General features: G+C 45.7%; 1 protein-coding gene across 1 annotated transcript in view; it reads right to left on the bottom strand.

The window, feature by feature from the left end:
* Window positions 1–22,723, bottom strand: part of LOC141204943 (uncharacterized) — a 175,186-nt gene that overhangs the window by 41,912 nt on the left and 110,551 nt on the right. The window contains exons 4-8 of the mRNA XM_073663983.1: window positions 18,241–18,420; window positions 18,034–18,157; window positions 17,853–17,950; window positions 17,563–17,653; window positions 2,149–3,899 (exon numbers count right to left, since the gene is read on the bottom strand). Coding sequence (XP_073520084.1) covers window positions 2,149–3,899; window positions 17,563–17,653; window positions 17,853–17,950; window positions 18,034–18,157; window positions 18,241–18,420 — 2,244 coding nt within the window. The remainder of the gene's footprint in view (window positions 1–2,148; window positions 3,900–17,562; window positions 17,654–17,852; window positions 17,951–18,033; window positions 18,158–18,240; window positions 18,421–22,723) is intronic.

The raw sequence follows: 22,723 nt of genomic DNA, 5'->3' as shown, positions 1-22,723 counted from the left end.
AGCTGCTCACTCAGGACGTGTAGCCTCTGTGCAGGTCCCGATTCCTTCCTCTTCTGCATCAATCAGTTAGATAAGTGTGGGGCTGGAGGAGAGTGCAGTTCTATCAGCGATCAAGATGGACAATGTCAGCGTCAGTCTCAGCGTTCTCCTATGTCACAGAAAGCTGCCTCCTCTAGTCTAAGACTGGACTCACTTATTAGTAAAAAAAATTCTTGCCAAAAGTGTGTCTTATAGTCCAAAAACTACAGTAAGTTCTAAAGTAATTTCACTTTCTCATTTAATTACACGACTGTATTATATGACTTTGTACAATTTTCAATAACATATATAGCTTCTCCCCGTCCGAGTTAATTTTGATGGTCAACAAATCAACAATACTATTTTCCAGTAATTCATTTTTCACATACTAGGTATGATAATAACTTCTCCCTGTGTGGGATTTTTGAGGTTTATAAGGGTTGTCCACTACCTGAACAACCCCTTCTCATTCCTCATGTTTGGTCGTATAAAAAATAAAAACACTTATACAGCCCTCCCTTGTCGGCATCGTTCTGTGTCGGCAGTTGCGTTCCCGGGGCTCATGTGAGGTTATTATGTCATGTGCTCAAATCAGAGCTGGTGTCACTGTCCCGACCATCGGACAAATAGAACATCACGAGGAAGTCAGAGAGCAGAAGCAGTCCTGGGTTACGGTTGATGTTCAATACGTCCAAAGGCAGGGGACAGTGAAACCGGCGCTGTTTTGGCGCAGGGCTCGTGAGATATAACAACCTCACATGAATCCTGGGAAAGAAAATGCTGACACCGCTGGAATGGCGTTGGAATGGGAGCGAAGTGTGAGTGTTTATATTTTAACGACGCCTAAAAGGAGGAATGACAAGGGGTTGTCCTAGTAGTGGACAAACCCTTTAAAAAGACACAATATTCGGTTCAAACATTTCCAACATTCTGAAATGGAAAAGGTTTCTCCCCTGTGTGACTTCTGATGTTTATTAACCCCTTCACGACTGAGATTTTCAGCTTTTTGCATCTTCGTTTTTTGATCCCCTTTCTCCTAGAGTCATAAATTTTTTATTTTTCCGTCAACATGGCCGTGTCAGAGCTTTTTTTCCAGGGACAAGTTGTACTTTTGAATAACACCATTGATTTTACCATATAGTGTACTGGAAAACGGGGAAAAAAATTCCAAGTGTGGTGACATTGCAAAAAAAGTGCAATGCCACAATTGTTTTTTGGGTTCTTTTTTTACCACGTTCACCAAATGCTAAAACTGACCTGCCATTATGATTCTACAGGTAATTAAGAGTTTGCAGATACCAAACATGAATAGGTTCTTTTTTATTAAATGGTGAAAACAAAATCCAAAGTTTGTAAAAATAAAATGGCTTCTGCCCTGCTATGTGTAGCAGAATTGATCATCTGCTATGAAAGCCGGCCACGCAGCAGATCGGCAATGACAACCACAGGGGTCTCCTGCAGACCCCAGATTGTCATGCCAACCCATCGGCACCCCGCGATCATGTGACAGGGGATCATGTGACAGGATCATGTGGGTTCAGTGCCGGAGCTCACATCAAGCAGGGGGAGGTGGCCTATAACATACCTGTACGTCATAGGTTGTGAAGGGGGTTAAAGGGAACCTGTCACCAGCAAAAACGCTATTTACCTGCAGATATGAGCTTAATCTGCAGGTTAATAGCATTATAAGCCTGCCCGGCGCCTGCGCGTAACCGAATGCTGCGGGAAGAAAATGAACTTTATTATCCCTGGCAACATTCAGTTTTAATCACAGGGGCGATGCCAGCGCTGGTTCAGTAACCTCTCTGGCGGCTGTAACCGCTGTGTCAGTCAGGGCTGGGGGTGTGGTTACAGCCGCCACTCTGTATTCTCATAGTGGTGACTGAACCGAGGTGGCACTTTTCTTTTTAAAGAAACCAAATGCTGCTGGGGAGAATAAAGTTAATTTTCTCCCCGCAACATTCGGCTACGTGCAGGCGCCAGGCAGGTTGGTAACGTTATTACCCTGCAGATTAAGCCCATATTTGCAGGTTAATAGTGCTTTTTGCTGGTGACAGGCAGGTTCCCTTTAAGAGTTGATTTCCAAGTAAAACATTTCCCACATTAAGAACATGAAATAGACTTCTCCACTGTGTGACTGCTCTGGTGACTAAGAAGAGATGATTTCTTCACAAAACATTTTCCACATTCTGAACAGGAAAAAGGCTTCTCCCCTGTGTGGGTTCTCTGATGGCTATTAAGATGCGACTTCCGTTTAAAACATTTCCCACATATTGAACATGAATAAGGCTTCTCCCCTGTGTGAGTTCTCTGGTGGCCATCAAGTGCCGCATTCTGGCTAAAACATTTCCCACATTCTGAACATGAAAAAGGCTTCTCCCCTGTGTGGGTTCTTTGGTGTATAATAACATCTGATTTCCATTTAAAACATTTCCCACATTCTAAACATGAAAAAGGCTTTTCACTACTGTGGGTTCTCTGATGGCTATCAAGATACGCTTTTCGGTTAAAACATTTCCCACATTGTGAACATGAAAAAGGCTTCTTCCCTGTGTGCATGATTTGGTGCATAAAAAGACTACATTTATGTCTAAAACATTTCCCACATTCTGAACAGGAAAAAGGCTTCTCCCCAATGTGAGTGCTCTGGTGATTAAGAAGAGATGATTTCTTCACAAAACATTTCCCACAATCTGAACAGGAAAAAGGCTTTTCCCGCGTATGAGATTTCTGGTGACTAAGAAGAGATGATTTCCTCATAAAACATTTCCCACAATCTGAACAGGAAAATGGCTTCTCCCCTGTGTGAGTTCTCTGATGGGTAACCAGAGTTGATTTAGCTATAAAACATTTCCCACATTCTGAACATGGAAATGGCTTCTCCCCTGTGTGGGTTCTCTGGTGTGTAACAACGTCTGATTTCTGGTAAAAACACTTCCCACACTCTAAACATGAAAAAGGCTTCACCCCTGTGTGAGTTCTCTGATGTGTAACGAGATTTGATTTCTTTGTAAAACATTTCCCACATTCTGAACATGGAAATGGCTCCTCCCCTGTGTGAGTTCTCTGGTGACTAAGAAGAGATGATTTCTTCTCAAAACATTTCCCACATTCTGAACAGGAAAAAGGCTTCTCCCCTGTGTGAGTTCTCTGGTGACCAAGAAGAGATGATTTCTTCACAAAACATTTCCCACATTCTGAACAGGAAAAAGGCTTCTCCCCTGTGTGAGTTCTCTGATGTCTAACAAGAGTTGATTTAGCTATAAAACATTTCCCACATTCTGAACATGAATAAGGCTTCTCCCCTGTGTGGATTCTATGGTGTGTAACAACATCTGATTTCTGGTTAAAACATTTCCCACATTCTGAACATGAATAAGGTTTCTCCCCTGTGTGAGTTCTCTGATGTGTAACAAGATTTGATTTATCTGTAAACCATTTCCCACATTCTGAGCATGGAAATGGCTTCTCCCTTGTGTGAGTTCTCTGGTGTCGAACAAGTTTAGATTTCTGGTTAAAACATTTCCCACACTTGGAACAAGAAAATCTATTCTCTAGTGTGTGAATGTTTTGATGTTTAAGAAAAGACTTTTGGAGAGGAAAACTATTTCCATATTCTGAATGTGAAAATGGCTTCTTTGCTTTAGGAGCAATTTGTTTTTTAATGCTTATTTTGTGACTCTGATTTTCCTTAGTAGTCAGCAATGAATCAGAAGACAGGACCTGTTTCATAGGATCAGATGACAGATCTTTGCTGTGAAGGGATGATGGTATATCTGGAGTAATAGCATTCACTTCAATTGTATCCTGTGGGATCTCAAGATCATCTGATTTGAAAAATGAAGATGTCAGCTGTCCCTCTGATCTCCAGGTACAGTCATCTGCCAAGAAAAAAATAAGTTATTATTTTTGAATAAAATATCCTTGAATTTTACATTTTTGAACATTTCTACTTAAACTGTTGGTAAAAATGGCAAGTTATGTAAAATAAATTGTATTATTCACCAAGACAATGACAGTTCACAGTCTAATAGAAAACCTCATAGGATGAACCAGTGGATCATAGTGTTCAACTGTTTGCTCATTTCTGCCTCCCAAATGTGGAATAAAAAGCCACCAAACAATGTTATGCAGCCAAAAATAATACCAATAAAAACTTCTACTCATCTCACAAAAAACAAGTCCCCACACAGATCCCTCATCTGTCAGTGGAAAAACAGAGGTTTCCACATTATTAGTGGCTCAAAGGCTTTTGAAAAGCAACATGGCTTACATAAACCAATCCAGCAATATCCACTCTCCCAAAGTCAGATCTCCCCTCACTTGAAAGCCTTGCAGTGTGCCCAAACCACATTTATCATCCATGTATTTGGCATTACTATAGTGAAAAGAACCCACTTAATTTACGCTGTGTGTCTCCTGGAGCACAATCTGGGCACTATGTGTAGGGGAATAAAATCACATATTCGCAATTTTCACTCTCTAACATCCACTGCGTGCTAATTTCTGGAAAGTGTCTGTGGAGTCAAAATAGTCACTACTCCTATAGATTATTTCACTGAGGGTTATAATTTCAAAAATGGAGTCACTTCATGGGGATTTCTAATGTTCTGGTTTTCTGCCATTTTGTCATATTAGGGTTTCTGCAAATGGTGTGTCCCATCTCCTCTGGGATTTTCTCCTACGACGTCTGCTTCTGTCACCAGGAGCTGCCTTTTTCATTCTGCAGGTGGAGCTGGTGATGGAGATGTCGGAACCAGAAGCTCTGGGCGGCACAGGCCCTGTCCAGCCACTATGATTAGGGTGCTTGGGACCTGTAGTACCATCCAGTCTGGCAGTATGGGTGTGTGTGCTATCAAGCTGAAGTAATCAGCTTCCTACTTCAGCCAATTGGAAAGCTCCGCACCCTACTAAAGCTGGAAGCATATTGCCGGAAGCTGCCAGATACAGCCTTGTTCTCCTCTGGTTCAGTCCTCTGTACTCAGCTCCCGGATTGTGTATTTGTTTCCTGATGTGGCCTCGGCCCATTTACTGACTATTAGTGATGAGCGAGCATGCTTGTCAATACTCGTTACTCACCCCAGCATCAGAGTGCTCGAAATACTCGGTACTCAAGTATTTTTTTTTTACATTTTCGGGCGCGAGATCGAGTCCTGGCCCCACGTTTGGCGCTTTTTAGTCAGCCAATTAACATGCGGGGATTGCCTGCCAGTCACTGTAATGCCGTAGCCATGTTGGGAAGGCAGAGTGACTCACCGGCGCCTGCGCACAAGTTCCATGCTGCACAACACTACACTGACAGGAGGGAGAAGAGCGCCGTCCGTACAGAGGAAACCGCGCAGGCTTGGGATCCGGCCAGGAACTGCACATCACAGGGTCCTGTGACGTGCAGGGAAGGTTGGGTAAGTATGGAAATAGGGTTAGTAGGCGGGCTTTTCTTGGCGTCCGGAAGACGCGAAGTTTAGCTTTTTTTTATTAAATTATTTCTGCTATTACACAGCGATCAGACCGCTAATATGGCCATACAGGCAAGTATAGATTCACATTTCTATCACCTGTATGCTCATATTAGCGGTCTGAAAAGTCCCAGGGGGTGACAGATTCCCTTTAAGTTCGACACGAATGCGGCACATCCGGATTCGTGATCGGAAAGGCGAGCAAAATGTGTTAAATTTGGGAAAATTGGTAACGTTCGGCGAATTTCCATGGTTACGTGATTGCGGGGGGGCAACTACTGCGTTTTTTACAGTTTTGCTAGCATAGCGCTTGTGTATGATGAGCGGGGAGAAGTGGCAGATGAGTGGGGGGGCTGGTGATAGCTCAGAACAGGTCAGATCAGCAGCGCACTGTTTTTTATTTCTTCCTGTAAGCGGCAACTTTAAGTCAGGAAAGCGCGTCTAGCCAATCAGAGCGCAGGAAGCACCCAGACACAAGGGCTTCTGCAATTGGCTGCTGAAAGCACATGTCCTCCCTTTCTAAAAAGTGGCCATATTCCCTCAGCGCCATTTTATGCATGTCACTGAAGGAGATAGACGCTGCCGAGTGTGCTCTGTCCTGTGTAATGAGAGATATTAGCTAGATAGATGGGCGCTTCTGTGGAAGTCAGACTGTGTAGCTAAGTACTGTGCTGTGCACCTGTTCACTCGCCCTTGCAGCACTTTTTTTTTCTTGTGCAATTACTGAGATTCTGACAGAAAGAGCAGGGCCTATGGCATAGGACAGTGTTGTGCACCGGTTGTACTGTCTGTGCTCCATGCAGACCTTCAATCTATTTTTGCACTTGCTAATGTGATAAAGTAAGCAAGCCCTTGTAGGCCACTTTTTTGTTTTTGTAGGGTTGAAATTCAGCTATCTGCAGAGCTTGTCAGTGCAGAGCTTCTGAGTGCAGAGCACAAAAAACTTTTTTTTTTTTTTCATTTGCTAATATGATAGTGCAAGCTGTGTTAGCCCAGAATGTCATTTTTTTGGTGGATGAACTTCAGCTTTAAGCACAGTAAAACAAATATCTTTTTTCTGTTGCTAGCCACAGACCACCAAAGATTTTTGTGTGTGGCAAACATAACACAGTCTGCTAAAAGCCACCTACTATCTTAGTGGTGGAGAACCTCAGCTGTTTTCAAAGTAAAAAAATAGTTTTTGTCTTGCTAGGCAGAGTCCACAAACCATTTTTTTCTGTAGCAAACGTCATACACTCTGCTACACGTCAACTACTACGTTAGTGGCGGTGAACTTCAGATGTTTTCAGAGTAAAAAAAAAAAAAATTTCTGTAGCTAGACAGACTCCGCCATTTAGTGGCGGTGAAATTCAGGTCTATACAGAACTTGCGCAGGGTCAAAAAAAATAATTTTTTGCTATTGCTAACATTATACAGCAGCCTAGATTTGATTTTGAAACAGTTTGGAGAACATCTCCTATGTTATACAGGCCTCATCCACAGTAAAAAAAATACTTTGTTCGGTTAGTAAAGGTATACAGCAAGCCATATCTTACCTTGTCATTTAGTGCCGCTGAAATTCAGGTGTGTGCAGCGCTGTTGCAGAGGAAAAAATCTAAATTTTGTTTTGCTAATAGCGTGCTCCTACACCACTATCTGAGCAACATGAGTGGGGAAAAAGAGAGGTCGTGGTGGGAGGGGGAATAGGCTTGGTGTTCAAGGTATACGTGTGGTAGGTGGTAATGTTAATGAAAGCACTAGTGAACCAACACCATCATGTCCTATCCAAAGACAACTTCTGTTCCTGGACGGGCTACTCCACTCCCTTTCTTTGGCAGCCACACAGCGATACGCCTTGTTGATAAGGGCCAGAAAAAGCAGGTGCTCCAGTGGATGGCAAGCGCTGCTTCAAGTGGCCTCCACTTCAACATCACACACAGTACAGTCCACAGAGGTGGCACCCCAATTACCCTTACTTGCCCCTGTTTCACAACTGTCCAAGCGCCCAACTGACTGTAGTGAACCACACATGGGCGAGTCTGTAGAACTGTTCACCCATTCTATACCACGGGCATCAGAACTGTACTCCAAACATTCACAGAGTCAAGAAGAGGAGGAAAGCATCTGCACTGATGCCCAACATTTTTTTTTACCTTGGATTCGGGGCAGGACGGAGTAGGATCGGAGCAGGTTCCTGACACTCTTCACCAGACGTTAGCAACCGGGGAGGGAGGTGAACTTAATGAGACTCAGATATTTGAGGCTCATGCGGACTGTACTGTGCTGTCAGGGCAACAAGAGGAGAAGCGTGAGGAACGGGATAAAATATTGGATGATGACGAGGTTGAAGATCCTACTTGGTGTGAACCCAGAATCACACAGCCGAGTAGCTCATCTGAGGAGGTGGAGGAGGAAGACGAGGAGGTGACCTTCCACCCTACGGCGCAGACACAGAGTGATGCAAGCACGAGGAGCACTGCATCCTTAGCCACAACTGTGGCTGTGGCCAGCAGCGGTCGTGGGTCTGCTGCTCGCAGGAGTGGCAAGGGTTGCCTAGCCTGGGCCTTTTTTGAGACCGCAAAGGATGAGCCAACTCACGTTATCTGCACACTTTGCAAGAAAAAACTCAGTAGAGGGAAAAAGTGCAATAATTTGACTACTACATGCATGAACCTTCACATGCGCACACAACATGCATTAGGCTGAGAATCTCACTGCGCTAAAATGCAGACCAGCGGACCTCAACAACCATCAGGTGCCCCATCAACCGCATCTGCTGCTTCTTCCTTCTCCTCTGTTACCGTGCCAAGTATTGGCACGCAGGTTTCCCACCGCAAAACTTCTGGTTCTCTACCCGCTCCAGTAAGGCTGAGTGAAAGCCCATCAGCTGTAATAGAAGTGGACATGCCTGCTGTATTTGTTTCACCAAGCACACCACATGTTTCTCAATCCACCGTAACATCTGCCCCTGCACCTCACTCACGGTCCAGCTGTTTGTCAGTTTCACCGTACTCTGCCCTCTCTCAACACTGCAGCCAGCCCTCGGTCCCGCATTTGTGGTCACGTAAAAGATTGTTTCCTCCCACACATGACAAAGCTAAGAGGTGGAAATCCACCATCTCCAAATCTGTTGGCCACGGAAATGGTGGTCTCAGGCCCTAATTTTTTGAACTGTGAACACTCCTGTATGGCTGCTTTTTTACTGAGGAGGTAACTAGAGACCCTTCAGGAAACCCCCACAAACAAAGGGAGAACATACAAACTACTTACAGATGTTCTCCTCTATCATCATAAAGGAGTTAGCTCGTTGTCTAGGAGACCGACCACTGCTGCTGTCTACCTTCTGAACATTGTGTTGAAGCTTGCAAGGTGTCACGGGTTTACCGTGAAAGAGAGGAGCCAGAAGACTGCGGCGTCTGATTCCTCCCACTCCTGCAGTCATTAAAAAGAAGACTTTCGTCTTCATATTAATCGGTGGAGGGGTTAATCTGCTCAGTTGTGAGCTCCTGGAAGCTTAACTTGATTTAGGCTCTTGACAGATTTGTCCCGTGCATCTCCCCTACTGTGATAACTCTGTACCCCAACACATCAGACTGTCGCTTTAAAACGATGCTGAATACCCACTTCTTGTGACAAGCGTACAATCTGCGGTAAGCTTCGCTCTAGCATACCTCTGCACGACTAGTTGTACCTTAACCTACTGTATCCTCACCCATCCCTTGTAGATTGTTTGCGCGCCCTCGCGGGCAGGGTCCTCTCTCCTCTTGTACCAGTCGATGAGTCACCGACGGTGACTCCTTTTGACATGTAAAGCTCCACGGAATAATTGTCGCTGTAATAGTAATAATAATTATAGTACTTGTACTCTGGGTCAATTGATGGCACTTTCCAGGCGTCTACCCCTAATTTGATGTGTTTTGGCAGCTTTTGGGCTGGTTTTAAGGTGCTGTGTATGCGTTTTAATTGTCCCCCTATTGAATCCTATGGCATTTGGTAACATTCGATGATCATTCGACGAATAAATAGTCGAATATCGCAAATTTGGTGATCGTATTTCGAATTGAATATTGAAAATTTGCTCATTTCTAGTCTCCACAACAGAAATTTGACCACTAGAATGTATTGAATGTGGTAAAAGTGGATTTACCTGCGTTCAATAGAATGCAATGCTTTGGACGCAGCAAAAATATGTGTCCAAAGCGCTGCTACGTCCGGATCGTGGGCACAGAGCCTAAAATTAAAAAAAATAAATAAAAAAAAAGGCGTGGGTTCGAGCATAATTTTTATAACCAGCAGAGGGAAAGTCAACTGCTGGGGGCTGATCTTAGTAGCCGGGGAAGAGGTAATTAGCCAAAAATGTTCCCTGGCTATTAATATCAGCACATAGCTGCTTGCTTAGCCTTTACTCGCTAGATTACAGGGGACCCCAGAAAAAAAATTACTTAGGGTCCCCCTATAAAATCTAAACAGACAGCTGCGGGCTGATATTAATAGCCAGGGAAGCGGCCATGAATACTAGCCCCCACCGCAGCTAATAATATCACCCCTCAGTAGTCCCAGAAATGGTGCATCCATAAGATGCACCAAATCTGGCGCTTAGCCTCCTCTATCCCACGGCCCTGTAGTGGTGGCGAATGGGGTAATGGTGTTAACGTCAGCCTTGTATTGGCGGCTGACATGAAGCCCAGGATAGTAATGGAGGGCGTCTATAAGACGCCCCCGTTACTAACCACATAGTAAAGTTGTCGCCGCTTTTTCAATAAATACACGGCCAGAATAAAGTATTTTAATGAAATAAAAATCCACACAATTTTAAAAATTCGTCTCCTGAAAAAAGAAGTAAAATAAAAAACATCCATATCCCTCACCTGTCGACCGTCATGACGTATTCCACGATTACTGGCGTCATGATTGTCAGTCGGCGATCCGGGTCACTTCTACAGCAGTGACATCAGCAATCATTGATGTCACTGCTGTAGAAGACAGCATTGTACACTGACAAGTAGAGTAAAATTACTCCCGTCAGTGTACAATGCTGCTGCAGGAGTGAGGTCACTGGGGTTCATCAGCTGAAGATCAGCTGATCAGCCCCGGCGACCTGAGCACCAGTACTGGTGGGAACATTCTTGGGAAGACATCGCCGGGGGACCAAGGACCAGGAGGACACCGGGGGGTGCAAGACAGGTGAGAATGTTTTGGGTTTTTTTTTCACCGCGTGCACCTGGCTCGGCTGAATACTACTTTCCTCAGCCGCACCGCTCTCGCTGTTATCAGCGGGAGCTGCGGTCGGATGAGGAAAGTAGTAGTCATCCCCAGCCAACCCAGGTACCACTTGCAGCGTTTGTGCCGCAAATTCGAGCCCATTGACTTTCATTGAAATGCAGCAAATAAGCAGGTATAAATATTATAGCTGCGGATTTTCTGCGTTTCAATGAAAGTCAATGGGCGCGAATTCGCTGCATAAACGCTGCGCACAATTGACATGCTGCGTTTTTTTCCACAATGGTATTCCTGAGCGGAAATTTCCGCATCATGTGCACAGCACATCAAGATTACCATTGCAATAGCTGGCAGACTGATTACCAAGAGTTTTCACTGCATTTCCAGTGTGAAAAACTGCAGCGGAAACGCATCAAAAACGCTACGTGTGCACTTAACCTAACCCGGAAATAGGCAGAGTAGGGAGAGCTGCGGCTGAGCGAGGGAGAGAATTCTAGCTTCTTTTAGGCAGGGATTCCACACAGTCGTCCGTTCTCTACCTCCCCGCACTCCCTGTTAGCCACGGTCTTTTAACCAGTAATGAAATAAAGGACTACTTCTTTTACCGTTAGAGTGAGAGCAGCTTTTCTTTTTTTCTCGATTTTTTTTTTGCTATGAACTGTCTGTAAATCATTGCACCCCCATCTCTGGATTACACAGAACTGTGTCTAAGTTACGGGTTATGTGTCTTGGCTGTTTGTCAGGTGGTGCAGGTACCCCTTTGATTGCAAGGTGAAACTGTGCCTGCTGCAGGAGCATATCAAACACCCACACCATGTCAAACTACTTCCTTGTCCCACTTTGTAGAGGGGCGCGTAACACCACTCTTGAAGTCAGACCAATGTGAAAAGGTTGTTGGTTTAACAGCAGACAATGCTTCCAGTGAGTTTCCAGCACCAACCTGTCTTCCACATGGTCCAGTCTCAGTAATCATGAGTCTGGACCACATAATTTTCACCCTGATCCTCCTTCCTCTCACCATGCCGAGTGCCCGGAGACAAGTGATCCCACACTTGAACACTCCGAAGAGCTGTTCACATTTCCATTTATAGTTTCTGGGCTCTCGCCCTATTCACCTCAAGCGGGACATGAGGAGATCACATTTAGCGATACTCAAATATTTGGAAGTCAGGAGGAAAACCAGGGTGTGGACGGGGAAGACGAGATGGTGGACGATGAAGTCACTGACCCAACCTGGGAAGGTGACATACAAAGCAAGGACAGCAAAGCAGAGAAGGAGGGCTCCGTAGCACCACAACAGGCAAGAAGAGGTAGTGACGTGGCCACAGAGACAATGCAGGGAACTATTCCCCAGAACGCCAACAAGAGGGAAGTTGCCAGTCCAAGGGTTAGGTCTTCGGGAGTCTGGCGCTTTTTAAAAAACTGTCCAGTTAACCCAAAAAAGGGCATTTGCAACATCTACCATGCCAGCATCAGCAGGGGCAGCACAACTACCAGCCAGACCACCACCAGCATGCTCAGGCACGAAAGTAAAGCACCCGACTAGTTGGGACGAACGCCAAGTTCCAGAAACAGTGTCTGCGGGTGACACCACTGCCTCTTCACCTGTTGTATGTGCACGCCAATCCCCTGTCCGTGACACAGGCGAATATGCCTCCCACTCTCCACCTGTCGTTGCACATTTGTAACCACAGTCAGCAACCACATCCACGTCCTTGTCCCAGTGCAGCGTTCAGTTGTCCCTTGGAACACAAGCGTAAATACGCAACCACCCGCCCACCGGCCATAATACTAAACAGCCACATTTCCAGACTGCTTGCACTGGAAATGCTTCATTCTAGGCTTGTGGAGACGGAAGCTTTCCGCAACCTCATGGCGGTGGCCATCCCTTGGTACTCAGACCCCAGCAGCCACTATTTATCCCAATGTGCCGTCTCCACCTTACACAAGCACGTGTCTCTTAACATTACCCATGCCCTCACCAACACCGTTACTGGGAAGGTCCACCTAACCACAGACACATGGACAGGTGCTTGTGGCCAGGGACCCTACATTTCCCTGACGGCAAACTGGGTGAATATTGTGGAAGCTGGGACCTAATCGGACCCTGGGACGGAACACATGCTACCAACGTCGAGGATTGTGGGCCCTGGTTCAATCAGGGCTTCCCACACTTTCTACAGCAATTCATGCACCTCCTTCTCCTCCTCAACCTCCATCTTCGAAATGTCAACAACATCAGTTGCAAGATGGAAACACTGCAGCACTGCCTTGGCCAAGTGGCAACAGGCTATGCTGAAGCTAATCTGCTTAGTCAACAAACCGCACACCCCTGCAGAGTTATTGAAAGCTGTAACAGAGCAGGCAAATCTGTGGCTCTCACCGCTGAACCTACAACCAGGCATGGTCGTCTGTAACAATTGCCAGAACATGGTGATGGCTCTGAAGCTCGGCAACCTCGCACATGTACCATGCCTGGCCCACATGCTCAACTTAGTGGTTCAGCGGTTTCTCAAAACCTAGTCTGATCTGCCTGCCAGCCTCTGAGCTGCTTGTGAAAGTATGCTGCGTGTACCCATTTCCGCAAGTCAGCAACAGCTTCCGCCGCCCTGGCCATGCTTCAGCAGCATTTGCAACTTTCAGCTCACCAACTGGTGTGCAAGGTCACCATGCATTGGAACTCAACGTTGCATATGATAGCAAGGCTTTGTGAGCAGCAGAGGGCAGTTATTCAGTACCAGCTCCAACACCCCCATCGGTATTCTGCTCAGCCTCCGCACATAAGAGCTGATGAGTGGGCATGGATGTCTGACATCTGTGCGGTTCTCCAAAACTTTGAGGACTCCACCAAGACGGTGAGAGGGGATGATGCCATAATCAGCGTCACAATCCCGCTTCTTTGCCTACTAAAATGCTCGCTGCTCACAATTAAAGAGGAGTCATTGCAGGAGCAGCAAGTTGAGATGGAGCAAGAAACTATACAGCGTAATGCTACACAGCTCAACCTTGTATCATCTTTTCAACGTGGATTAGGTGATAAGCGAGAGGAGGAACACAGGCTGGTTTCCTGCGCTACAGACGGTAAAACCCACACCACTTTCATCCCATCTGTTCAGCGTGGATGGCCTGAAGAGGAGGAGGATGAGTATGAGGAGGAGATGATGGACAATTGACCTCTTGGTGAGGACAAGGAAGTCTTGCCTGTTAGCAGTCTGGCACACATGGCTGAGTTTATGTCCCGCAGCCTTTCCCGTGACCCTCACATTGTACGCATTTTGGGCAACATTAATTACTGGTTGGTCACCCTTCTAGACCCATGCTACAAGGAGAACTTTCTATCTCTCCTTCCCGTGGCGGAGAGGTCTAATAAAATGTTGCAGTACCAGAAGGCCCTTGTTGAAGAATTATTTAAAAAATTCCCATCTGACAACGCTGGCCGTAGAGGTCACAGTTCACTGGACAATCAAGGAGTACAGGGAGACAGACACATACCAGATGCAACAGAAGCAGGGGAACATTCTCAAAGGTCTGGGACAGTTTTCTCAGACCCTCCCAGTGCCCAGGCCCGTCTGACAAGGATGGAAATGTTTTGGTAGATGCTGAAAAAGTACCTTGCGGACCATACCACCGTCCTCCGTGATTCCTCTGTGCCTTACAACTATTGGGTATCCCAGTTAGACACGTGGCATGAACTGTCTCTTTACGCCTTGGGAGGTCCTGGCCCGCCCTGCTGCTAGCATTTCGTCAGAGCGGTTTTTTAGTGCGCCGGGGGTATTATAACTGATAGGCGCGTCCTCCTGTCAACTGAAAATGCTGACAGGCTGACTCTTATCAAAATAAACAAGGTCTGGATTGGCCCAGACTTCTCAACACCACCGGATGACAGCAGCGGAACGAACTCAAATCCTTTTTTTTTTCTGGTCTATTCCCATGCACCCCTTCACACCAATGCATGGGTATACAATTCAGGATTTCTTTTTTATGTTGTCTTCCTCCTTCTTCCCATCCTCCACCACCATAGCAACAGGGTGATCATCATGCAACACCCCCATTAATTATTTGAAAGGTATTTATGATGCCCGCATGAACAATTTTTAGAGACCTACTTTTAACATTCTTCACTATATACATGTATACACCCCAGGGGTAAATGTTTTTCAGCCCAGGGATAGGTGCTAGGTGGTGACATCTGCTGGAAATGAGTGTTCATTCTGCTCACATACATCTTTTCCACAGTCCATAACTTGATTGATTTCTTCCATTCACTAATTGACCGATTCAAAATTTTAAAAGTGACCTGTACTCAGAAATTTGTCAAAGTTGAGAGAAAGTTTTCAAATTTGAGAGAAATTCATCAAGTTAATAAAATGTACTGATTTAATGTGTCATTCACAGTTTCTCTTCAGCTTCAGTATGTAAGAGGGAGTGGTCGGAGACTTGACGCTACTGGAGCTGGAATTACCACTTCAAAACTCTCCAGTGCTTTGTTTCCATCCATTTCTGGCTGCTGATTGAATTATATTTGGGGTCATTGTCCTGCTGGAAGACCCATGACCTAGGAAGCAAATCCAATTTTCTGACACTGGGCACTACATTGCGACCCAAAATCCATTGGGAATATTCAGATTTCATGATGCCTTGCATACAGTCAAGGCATTCAGTGCCAGAGGAAGCAAAACAACCCCTCAATATCATTGAACCTTCTCTATATTTGACTAAGTACTGTGTTTTTTTATTTGTAGACCTCATTCCATTTACAGTAAACAGTTCAATGATGTGCTTTACCAAAAAGCTCTATCTTGGTCTCATCTGTCCACAAGATGCCTACTGGCCCTCTAAAAATAGTGGAGGCCGCTTGCTGGCACTCTATAAATTGTGAGGGCCGTCTGCTGGATCTCCTAGTTTCAAGCTATACATAATATATACGAAAATGAAAATCTGACCACCTCAGATGGATACATTATATTGCAGTAGCAATAGATGACCATGCAAAGAATAGCTGCTGGCCCTCCAAATTTCAAACTATACCGTATTAAAAAAGTTGTCCACTACTTTTACATTGATGCCCCATCCGTAGGACAGGGCATCAATGTCTGATTGGCCAGGGTCCCACACCCGGCACCCGTGCCGATCAGCTGCTATTGGTGCCGGTGGTGGCCTCTGGCCTGAAGTGTTTACTTGTGGAGCTTGGCCGTCTAGCTGTAGTGGCCCCAAGGGGTACTCTAACAATAGTAAGGGCTGCCTGATGACCCTCTATAAAAATAGTGAGGCCAGAAAAAAAAATGGAACTTTCAGAGTCCCTCTTTCATAAATTAAACAGATGTATCTGATCAAGTCTCACACACCACATGGCCAGATAAGGTAGTAAAATGTTAAAATTACATTTACCGGTGAATGTATTTTTCACCGTTGAAAGCAATGCAAAAGTGCAAAAACGCATCAAAAATGCTACGTGTGAACATAGCTCAGGGTGTGGAGGAGCATTTTTTTTCTGTTATTTATTTTGCCTTATATGCAAGTCATTATCCTGGAAAGAATGTTTCTTAAAAAAGTTTCCAGGAAAATCCATTTTATCTTCGTTTTTGTATTTTTTATTGTCAGCCCGTAAAAGTGGCATACTACTTTGATAACATTGCTCACAGCAGTGACCTGGGATTCAGAGTTGCTTCCAAGGGGTCTTCCCCATGCTGTTCCCATGCCATTTCAGTGCTGTTTCCATCGATTTGAACAATTTTTAGACTCCCTCCAGACCTACGAAGGGGGAGGGAGGGGGGCACCGGAAAATTGGTCAAGTTTACCATTGACTTCCATTATAATCGTTACTCAGGTCGAGCACTGAGCATTACGATTTGCTCAACAGGAGTAACCGAGCATCACTACTGACTACTCTTTTGACTTCTGATTTTGTATTTTCTCTGTCCTCCTGGTTCTGACCCGGCTAAATTACTATTCTTCTTCATATCTCACTGCACAGAACAAAAGGTAACACAGTGGCCCAAGCCTATGGGTCTTTCTGTAGGTCCAAATCCACGTAGAGGGGTTAAAGAAGTTAAAGGTTGATGGGGAAAACTGTGACTATAGACAATAACACATCTACTGAAAATACTAGGCTGAACAGTCTTCATCAGCAAAAAAAAAAAAAAATGAGAAGAGTAACTAGTGGAGAAAAACTACCAAGAGCCACAAACTCTAAATTATCGTAAAATCCAATATTTTCTGTCAGATGAGGTTCAAGAAGAAATATTAGACATTTAAAGAGAACTTTTATAATAGTGCAGAGATGAGGTGTCTTAAATTTGGATATCTGGCATTTGGAAGAGGCAATGGAGATCTTTTTTTAAAGATAACGGGGAGGTACTGAGTCACATAAGTGAGGCTGGCCGATCCCACCCCAAATCATATAAAATGAAAATCTGTAAACCAATAGACATAGATTAAAAAAAAAAAGTCACATGCCCAACAACAACATCATATGTATGAGGGAAGAGCTCCAACACTAAACTGGAGTCGCACTCTTTTATGATGGATCATTGGAGCTACTATGAGTCCTAACCAGAAGAAAAGAGAAAGTATTAGTGCCTCCATTTCAGGAGAGATTGTGCAGTAATCTGAATTCCTTAGGATCGAAAACATAATGGAATTTATGACGTGGAGTGAATCCATGATAACAGGGGGTAGGTGGATCCTCCAGGTTATAAGTTCTATAGAAAAAGGCTTTCAATGCCCAAAGTCATTTGAAACGTTTTTGGTGGAGGAGAATGTTGTGGTCTAGAGGTAAAATGGTGATCACACGATTGTGATACGGCCGGACTACACAACCGATAAAGCAGCCACAGACAGGGACTGAGAAGAATCTGTGACTTCTCTGCATTTAGTGGTTACTACTCACCTGGGTAGTCATATGTAGGAATCTCCTCTTTACACCGCTCATCACCCCTCACATATGTCTCTGTAGTATTAATATGGGTCAGATCTTCACCCTGAAAACAAATATTGTAAAAGTCACAGACAGATGGAGAAGTCCCATCTATGGTCAGCTCTAATCCTGCCATCTCCACCGTTCTCATTACACAAGTAGAAAACATATAATACTGGTGGATAAAACAAGACTGAGCACAAGACCTTCACAGCCATCTACACATCATAGGGGAGATCTCATGACACCTTCTCTCCATCTACCTGATGATCCTGAGGAACATTGGGGTCTTCTTGTTTATAGTCCTGTGGAAGAAGAGGATGGGGACATCTCTCTGGTGTTGTCCTCTTACTGGATAGATCTGGAGGAAACACATACAGGGGCTGAATTCATTCTTTACATACAAATAATTATAGGCCGCGTGTATTTAGTCCTGTCTATTACCTGGTGATGTGAGGGGCTGGGGAACCTCCATCATGACGTCCTTGTACAGATCTTTGTGTCCTTCTAAATACTCCCACTCCTCCATGGAGAAATAGACAGCGACATCCTGACACCTTATAGGAACCTGACACATACAATGATACCGTCATCCTCCCGATCCCTTCATAGCGTTACTGTATAATGTCCCAGCATTCCCAGCAGTGTCACCTCTCCAGTCAGCAGCTCAATCATCTTGTAGGTGAGTTCTAGGATCTTCTGGTCATTGATGTCATCATGTATCAGGGGGTGAGGTGGAGGACCCGTGATTGGGCTCAGGGGTCTTTCCCATCCCTCAGACACAGGGTCCTGACAGCGCCCACTAGAGGTCTTCTTCACTACTGTGTAATCCTGGTTATGGAGAGACACATTAATAAATCTCCCTCCAGACATTTCCAGAGTCCTCACCTCTCCAGTTCTGTCCATCTGTTATTCCCATAGATAAGAATGATGTAATGTGACGTCATCAGAATCTCTCACCTCTCCAGTAATCCGGAAGAGGATCTCTAGGGTGAGGTGGAATATCCTCTCCGCCATCTTGTCTCTGTCCATATCCATCTTTGATGGGTAATTCTGAAAAATTCTCTTATATAGAAGATCTTCACTGAGAGAATCTGATATTGTAGAGACCTGAATGAGAAGAAGATGATCCGATGTAACATCAGACAACAAGCAGTTTCTTCCTCGGAGTCTGTAGCTGAATACGTTTCTCATAGACTCATCTTCCATAAAGCTAATTCTCGTCTCATTTACCGACACTGGAATCGGTATTATCAATACTGCAGGAGATATTCATTACACGTGACATGAGAAATAACTACTTCATGATGAGGACGACATCTTCATCTGCTACTACGGCTCTGGAAACCTATTTGGACTACAAAACCACATCCATCATTGACTATATCATTTTTTACCATTTTTCCTTAGGCTTCCATATATTACATGAAAAACATCCCCCAAAAAACAGGTGTTAAACTGTTAAAAAATAAAATTGGGAATGGCAGTGCTGTGGAAACATTATACTGAATGTGGGGTGATGGCAGTGCTGTGGAAACATTATACTGAATGTGGGGTGATGGCGGTACTGAGGGAACAGTATACAGTGTGTAAGGGGATGGTAGTACTGTGGTAACATTATAGTGTGAGGGTGGACGGCGGTACTATAGGAAGATTATACAGTGTGTTGGGGGATGGTGGTACTGGGGGAACATTATACTGTGTGTGGCAATGGAGGTACTGGGGAACATTATACAGTGTGTGGGGGGATGGCGGTACTGTGGGAACATTATACTGTGTGTGGGGAATGGCAGTACTGTGGGAACATTATACAGTGTGTGGGGGGATGGCAGTGCTGTGGGAACATTATACTGGGTGTGGAGATGGAGGTACTGTAGGAACATTATACAGTGTGTGGGGGGATGGCGGTACTGTGGGAACATTATACTGTGTGTGGCGATGGAGGTACTGTGGGAACATTATACTGTGTGTGGCAATGGAGGTACTGGGGATCATTATACAGTGTGTGGGGGGATGGCGGTACTGTGGGAACATTATACTGTGTGTGGCGATGGAGGTACTGTGGGAACATTATACTGTGTGTGGCGATGGAGGTACTGTGGGAACATTATACTGTGTGTGTGGCAATGGAGGTACTGGGGAACAGTATACAGTGTGTGGGGGGATGGCGGTACTGTGGGAACATTATACAATGTGTGGGGGGATGGCAGTGCTGTGGGAACATTATACTGTGTGAGGGATATGGCGGTACTGGGGGAACATTATACAGTGTGTGGGGGGATGGCAGTGCTGTGGGAACATTATACTGTGTGTGGCGATGGAGGTACTGTGGGAACATTATACTGTGTGTGGCGATGGAGGTACTGTGGGAACATTATACAGTGTGTGGGGGGATGGTGGTACTGTGGGAACATTATACTGTGTGTGGCGATGGAGGTACTGTGGGAACATTATACTGTGTGTGGCGATGGAGGTACTGTGGGAACATTATACTGTGTGTGTGGCAATGGAGGTACTGGGGAACAGTATACAGTGTGTGGGGGGATGGCGGTACTGTGGGAACATTATACAGTGTGTGGGGGGATGGCAGTACTGTGGGAACATTATACAGTGTGTGGGGGTATGGCAGTGCTGTGGGAACATTATACTGTGTGTGGCGATGGAGGTACTGTGGGAACATTATACTGTGTGTGGCGATGGAGGTACTGTGGGAACATTATACAGTGTGTGGGGGGATGGTGGTACTGTGGGAACATTATACAGTGTGTGGGGGGATGGCAGTGCTGTGGGAACATTATACTGTGTGTGGCGATGGAGGTACTGTGGGAACATTATACTGTGTGTGTGGCAATGGAGGTACTGGGGAACAGTATACAGTGTGTGGGGGGATGGCGGTACTGTGGGAACATTATACAGTGTGTGGGGGGATGGCAGTGCTGTGGGAACATTATACTGTGTGAGGGATATGGCGGTACTGGGGGAACATTATACTGTGTGTGGGGGGATGGCAGTACTGTGGGAACATTATACTGTGTGTGGAGGCAATGGAGGTACTGTGGGAACATTATACTGTGTGTGGCGATGGAGGTACTGTGGGAACATTATAATGTGTGTGGGGGGATGGAGGTACTGACGTAACATTATACTGTGTGTGGAGGCAATGGCAGTACTGTGGGAACATTATAGAGTGCTGGGGCGTGGCGGTACTGTGGGAACATTACACTGTGTGGGGGATGGCGGGACTGTGGGAACATTATACTGTGTGTGGGGGGATGGCAGTACTGAGGTAACATTATACAGTGTGTGGGGGGATGGCGGTACTGTGGGAACATTATACAGTGTGTGGGGGGATGGCGGTACTGGGGGAACATTATACAGTGTGTGGGGGGATGGCGGTACTGGGGGAACATTATACAGTGTGTGGGGGGATGGCAGTACTGAGGGAACATTATACAGTGTGTGGGGGATGGTGGTACTGGGGGAACATTATACAGTGTGTGGGGGGATGGCAGTGCTGTGGGAACATTATACAGTGTGTGGGGGGATGGCAGTGCTGTGGGAACATTATACAGTGTGTGGGGGGATGGCAGTGCTGTGGGAACATTATACTGTGTGTGGGGGGATGGCAGTGCTGTGGGAACATTATACTGTGTGTGGGGGATGGCAGTACTGTGGGAACATTATACTGTGTGTGGGGGATGGCAGTACTGTGGGAACATTATACTGTGTGGGGGGGATGGCAGTACTGTGGGAACATTATACAGTGTGTGGGGGGATGGCAGTGCTGTGGGAACATTATACTGTGTGTGGGGGGATGGCAGTGCTGTGGGAACATTATACTGTGTGTGGGAAGATGGCGGTACTGTGGGAACATTATACTGGGTGTGGCGATGGAGGTACTGTGGGAACATTATACTGTGTGTGGCGATGGAGGTACTGTGGGAACATTATACTGTGTGTGGCAATGGAGGTACTGGGGAACATTATACAGTGTGTGGGGGGATGGCGGTACTGTGGGAACATTATACAGTGTGTGGGGGGATGGCAGTGCTGTGGGAACATTATACTGTGTGTGGCGATGGAGGTACTGTGGGAACATTATACTGTGTGTGGCGATGGAGGTACTGTGGGAACATTATACAGTGTGTGGCGATGGAGGTACTGTGGGAACATTATACAGTGTGTGGGGGGATGGTGGTACTGTGGGAACATTATACTGTGTGTGGCGATGGAGGTACTGTGGGAACATTATACTGTGTGTGGCGATGGAGGTACTGTGGGAACATTATACTGTGTGTGTGGCAATGGAGGTACTGGGGAACAGTATACAGTGTGTGGGGGGATGGCGGTACTGTGGGAACATTATACAGTGTGTGGGGGGATGGCAGTGCTGTGGGAACATTATACTGTGTGAGGGATATGGCGGTACTGGGGGAACATTATACAGTGTGTGGGGGGATGGCAGTACTGTGGGAACATTATACAGTGTGTGGGGGGATGGCAGTGCTGTGGGAACATTATACTGTGTGTGGCGATGGAGGTACTGTGGGAACATTATACTGTGTGTGGCGATGGAGGTACTGTGGGAACATTATACAGTGTGTGGGGGGATGGTGGTACTGTGGGAACATTATACTGTGTGTGGCGATGGAGGTACTGTGGGAACATTATACTGTGTGTGGCGATGGAGGTACTGTGGGAACATTATACAGTGTGTGTGGCAATGGAGGTACTGGGGAACAGTATACAGTGTGTGGGGGGATGGCGGTACTGTGGGAACATTATACAGTGTGTGGGGGGATGGCAGTGCTGTGGGAACATTATACTGTGTGAGGGATATGGCGGTACTGGGGGAACATTATACTGTTTGAGGGATATGGCGGTACTGGGGGAACATTATACTGTGTGTGGGGGGATGGCAGTACTGTGGGAACATTATACTGTGTGTGGAGGCAATGGAGGTACTGTGGGAACATTATACTGTGTGTGGCGATGGAGGTACTGTGGGAACATTATAATGTGTGTGGGGGGATGGAGGTACTGACGTAACATTATACTGTGTGTGGAGGCAATGGCAGTACTGTGGGAACATTATAGAGTGCTGGGGCGTGGCGGTACTGTGGGAACATTACAC

Source organism: Phyllobates terribilis, unplaced genomic scaffold (assembly GCF_046119375.1).
Source record: "Phyllobates terribilis strain yellow unplaced genomic scaffold, ASM4611937v1 Scaffold_136__1_contigs__length_4911898, whole genome shotgun sequence".
Lineage (NCBI taxonomy): Eukaryota > Metazoa > Chordata > Amphibia > Anura > Dendrobatidae > Phyllobates > Phyllobates terribilis.
This window is presented reverse-complemented; position numbering and strand designations above follow the sequence as displayed.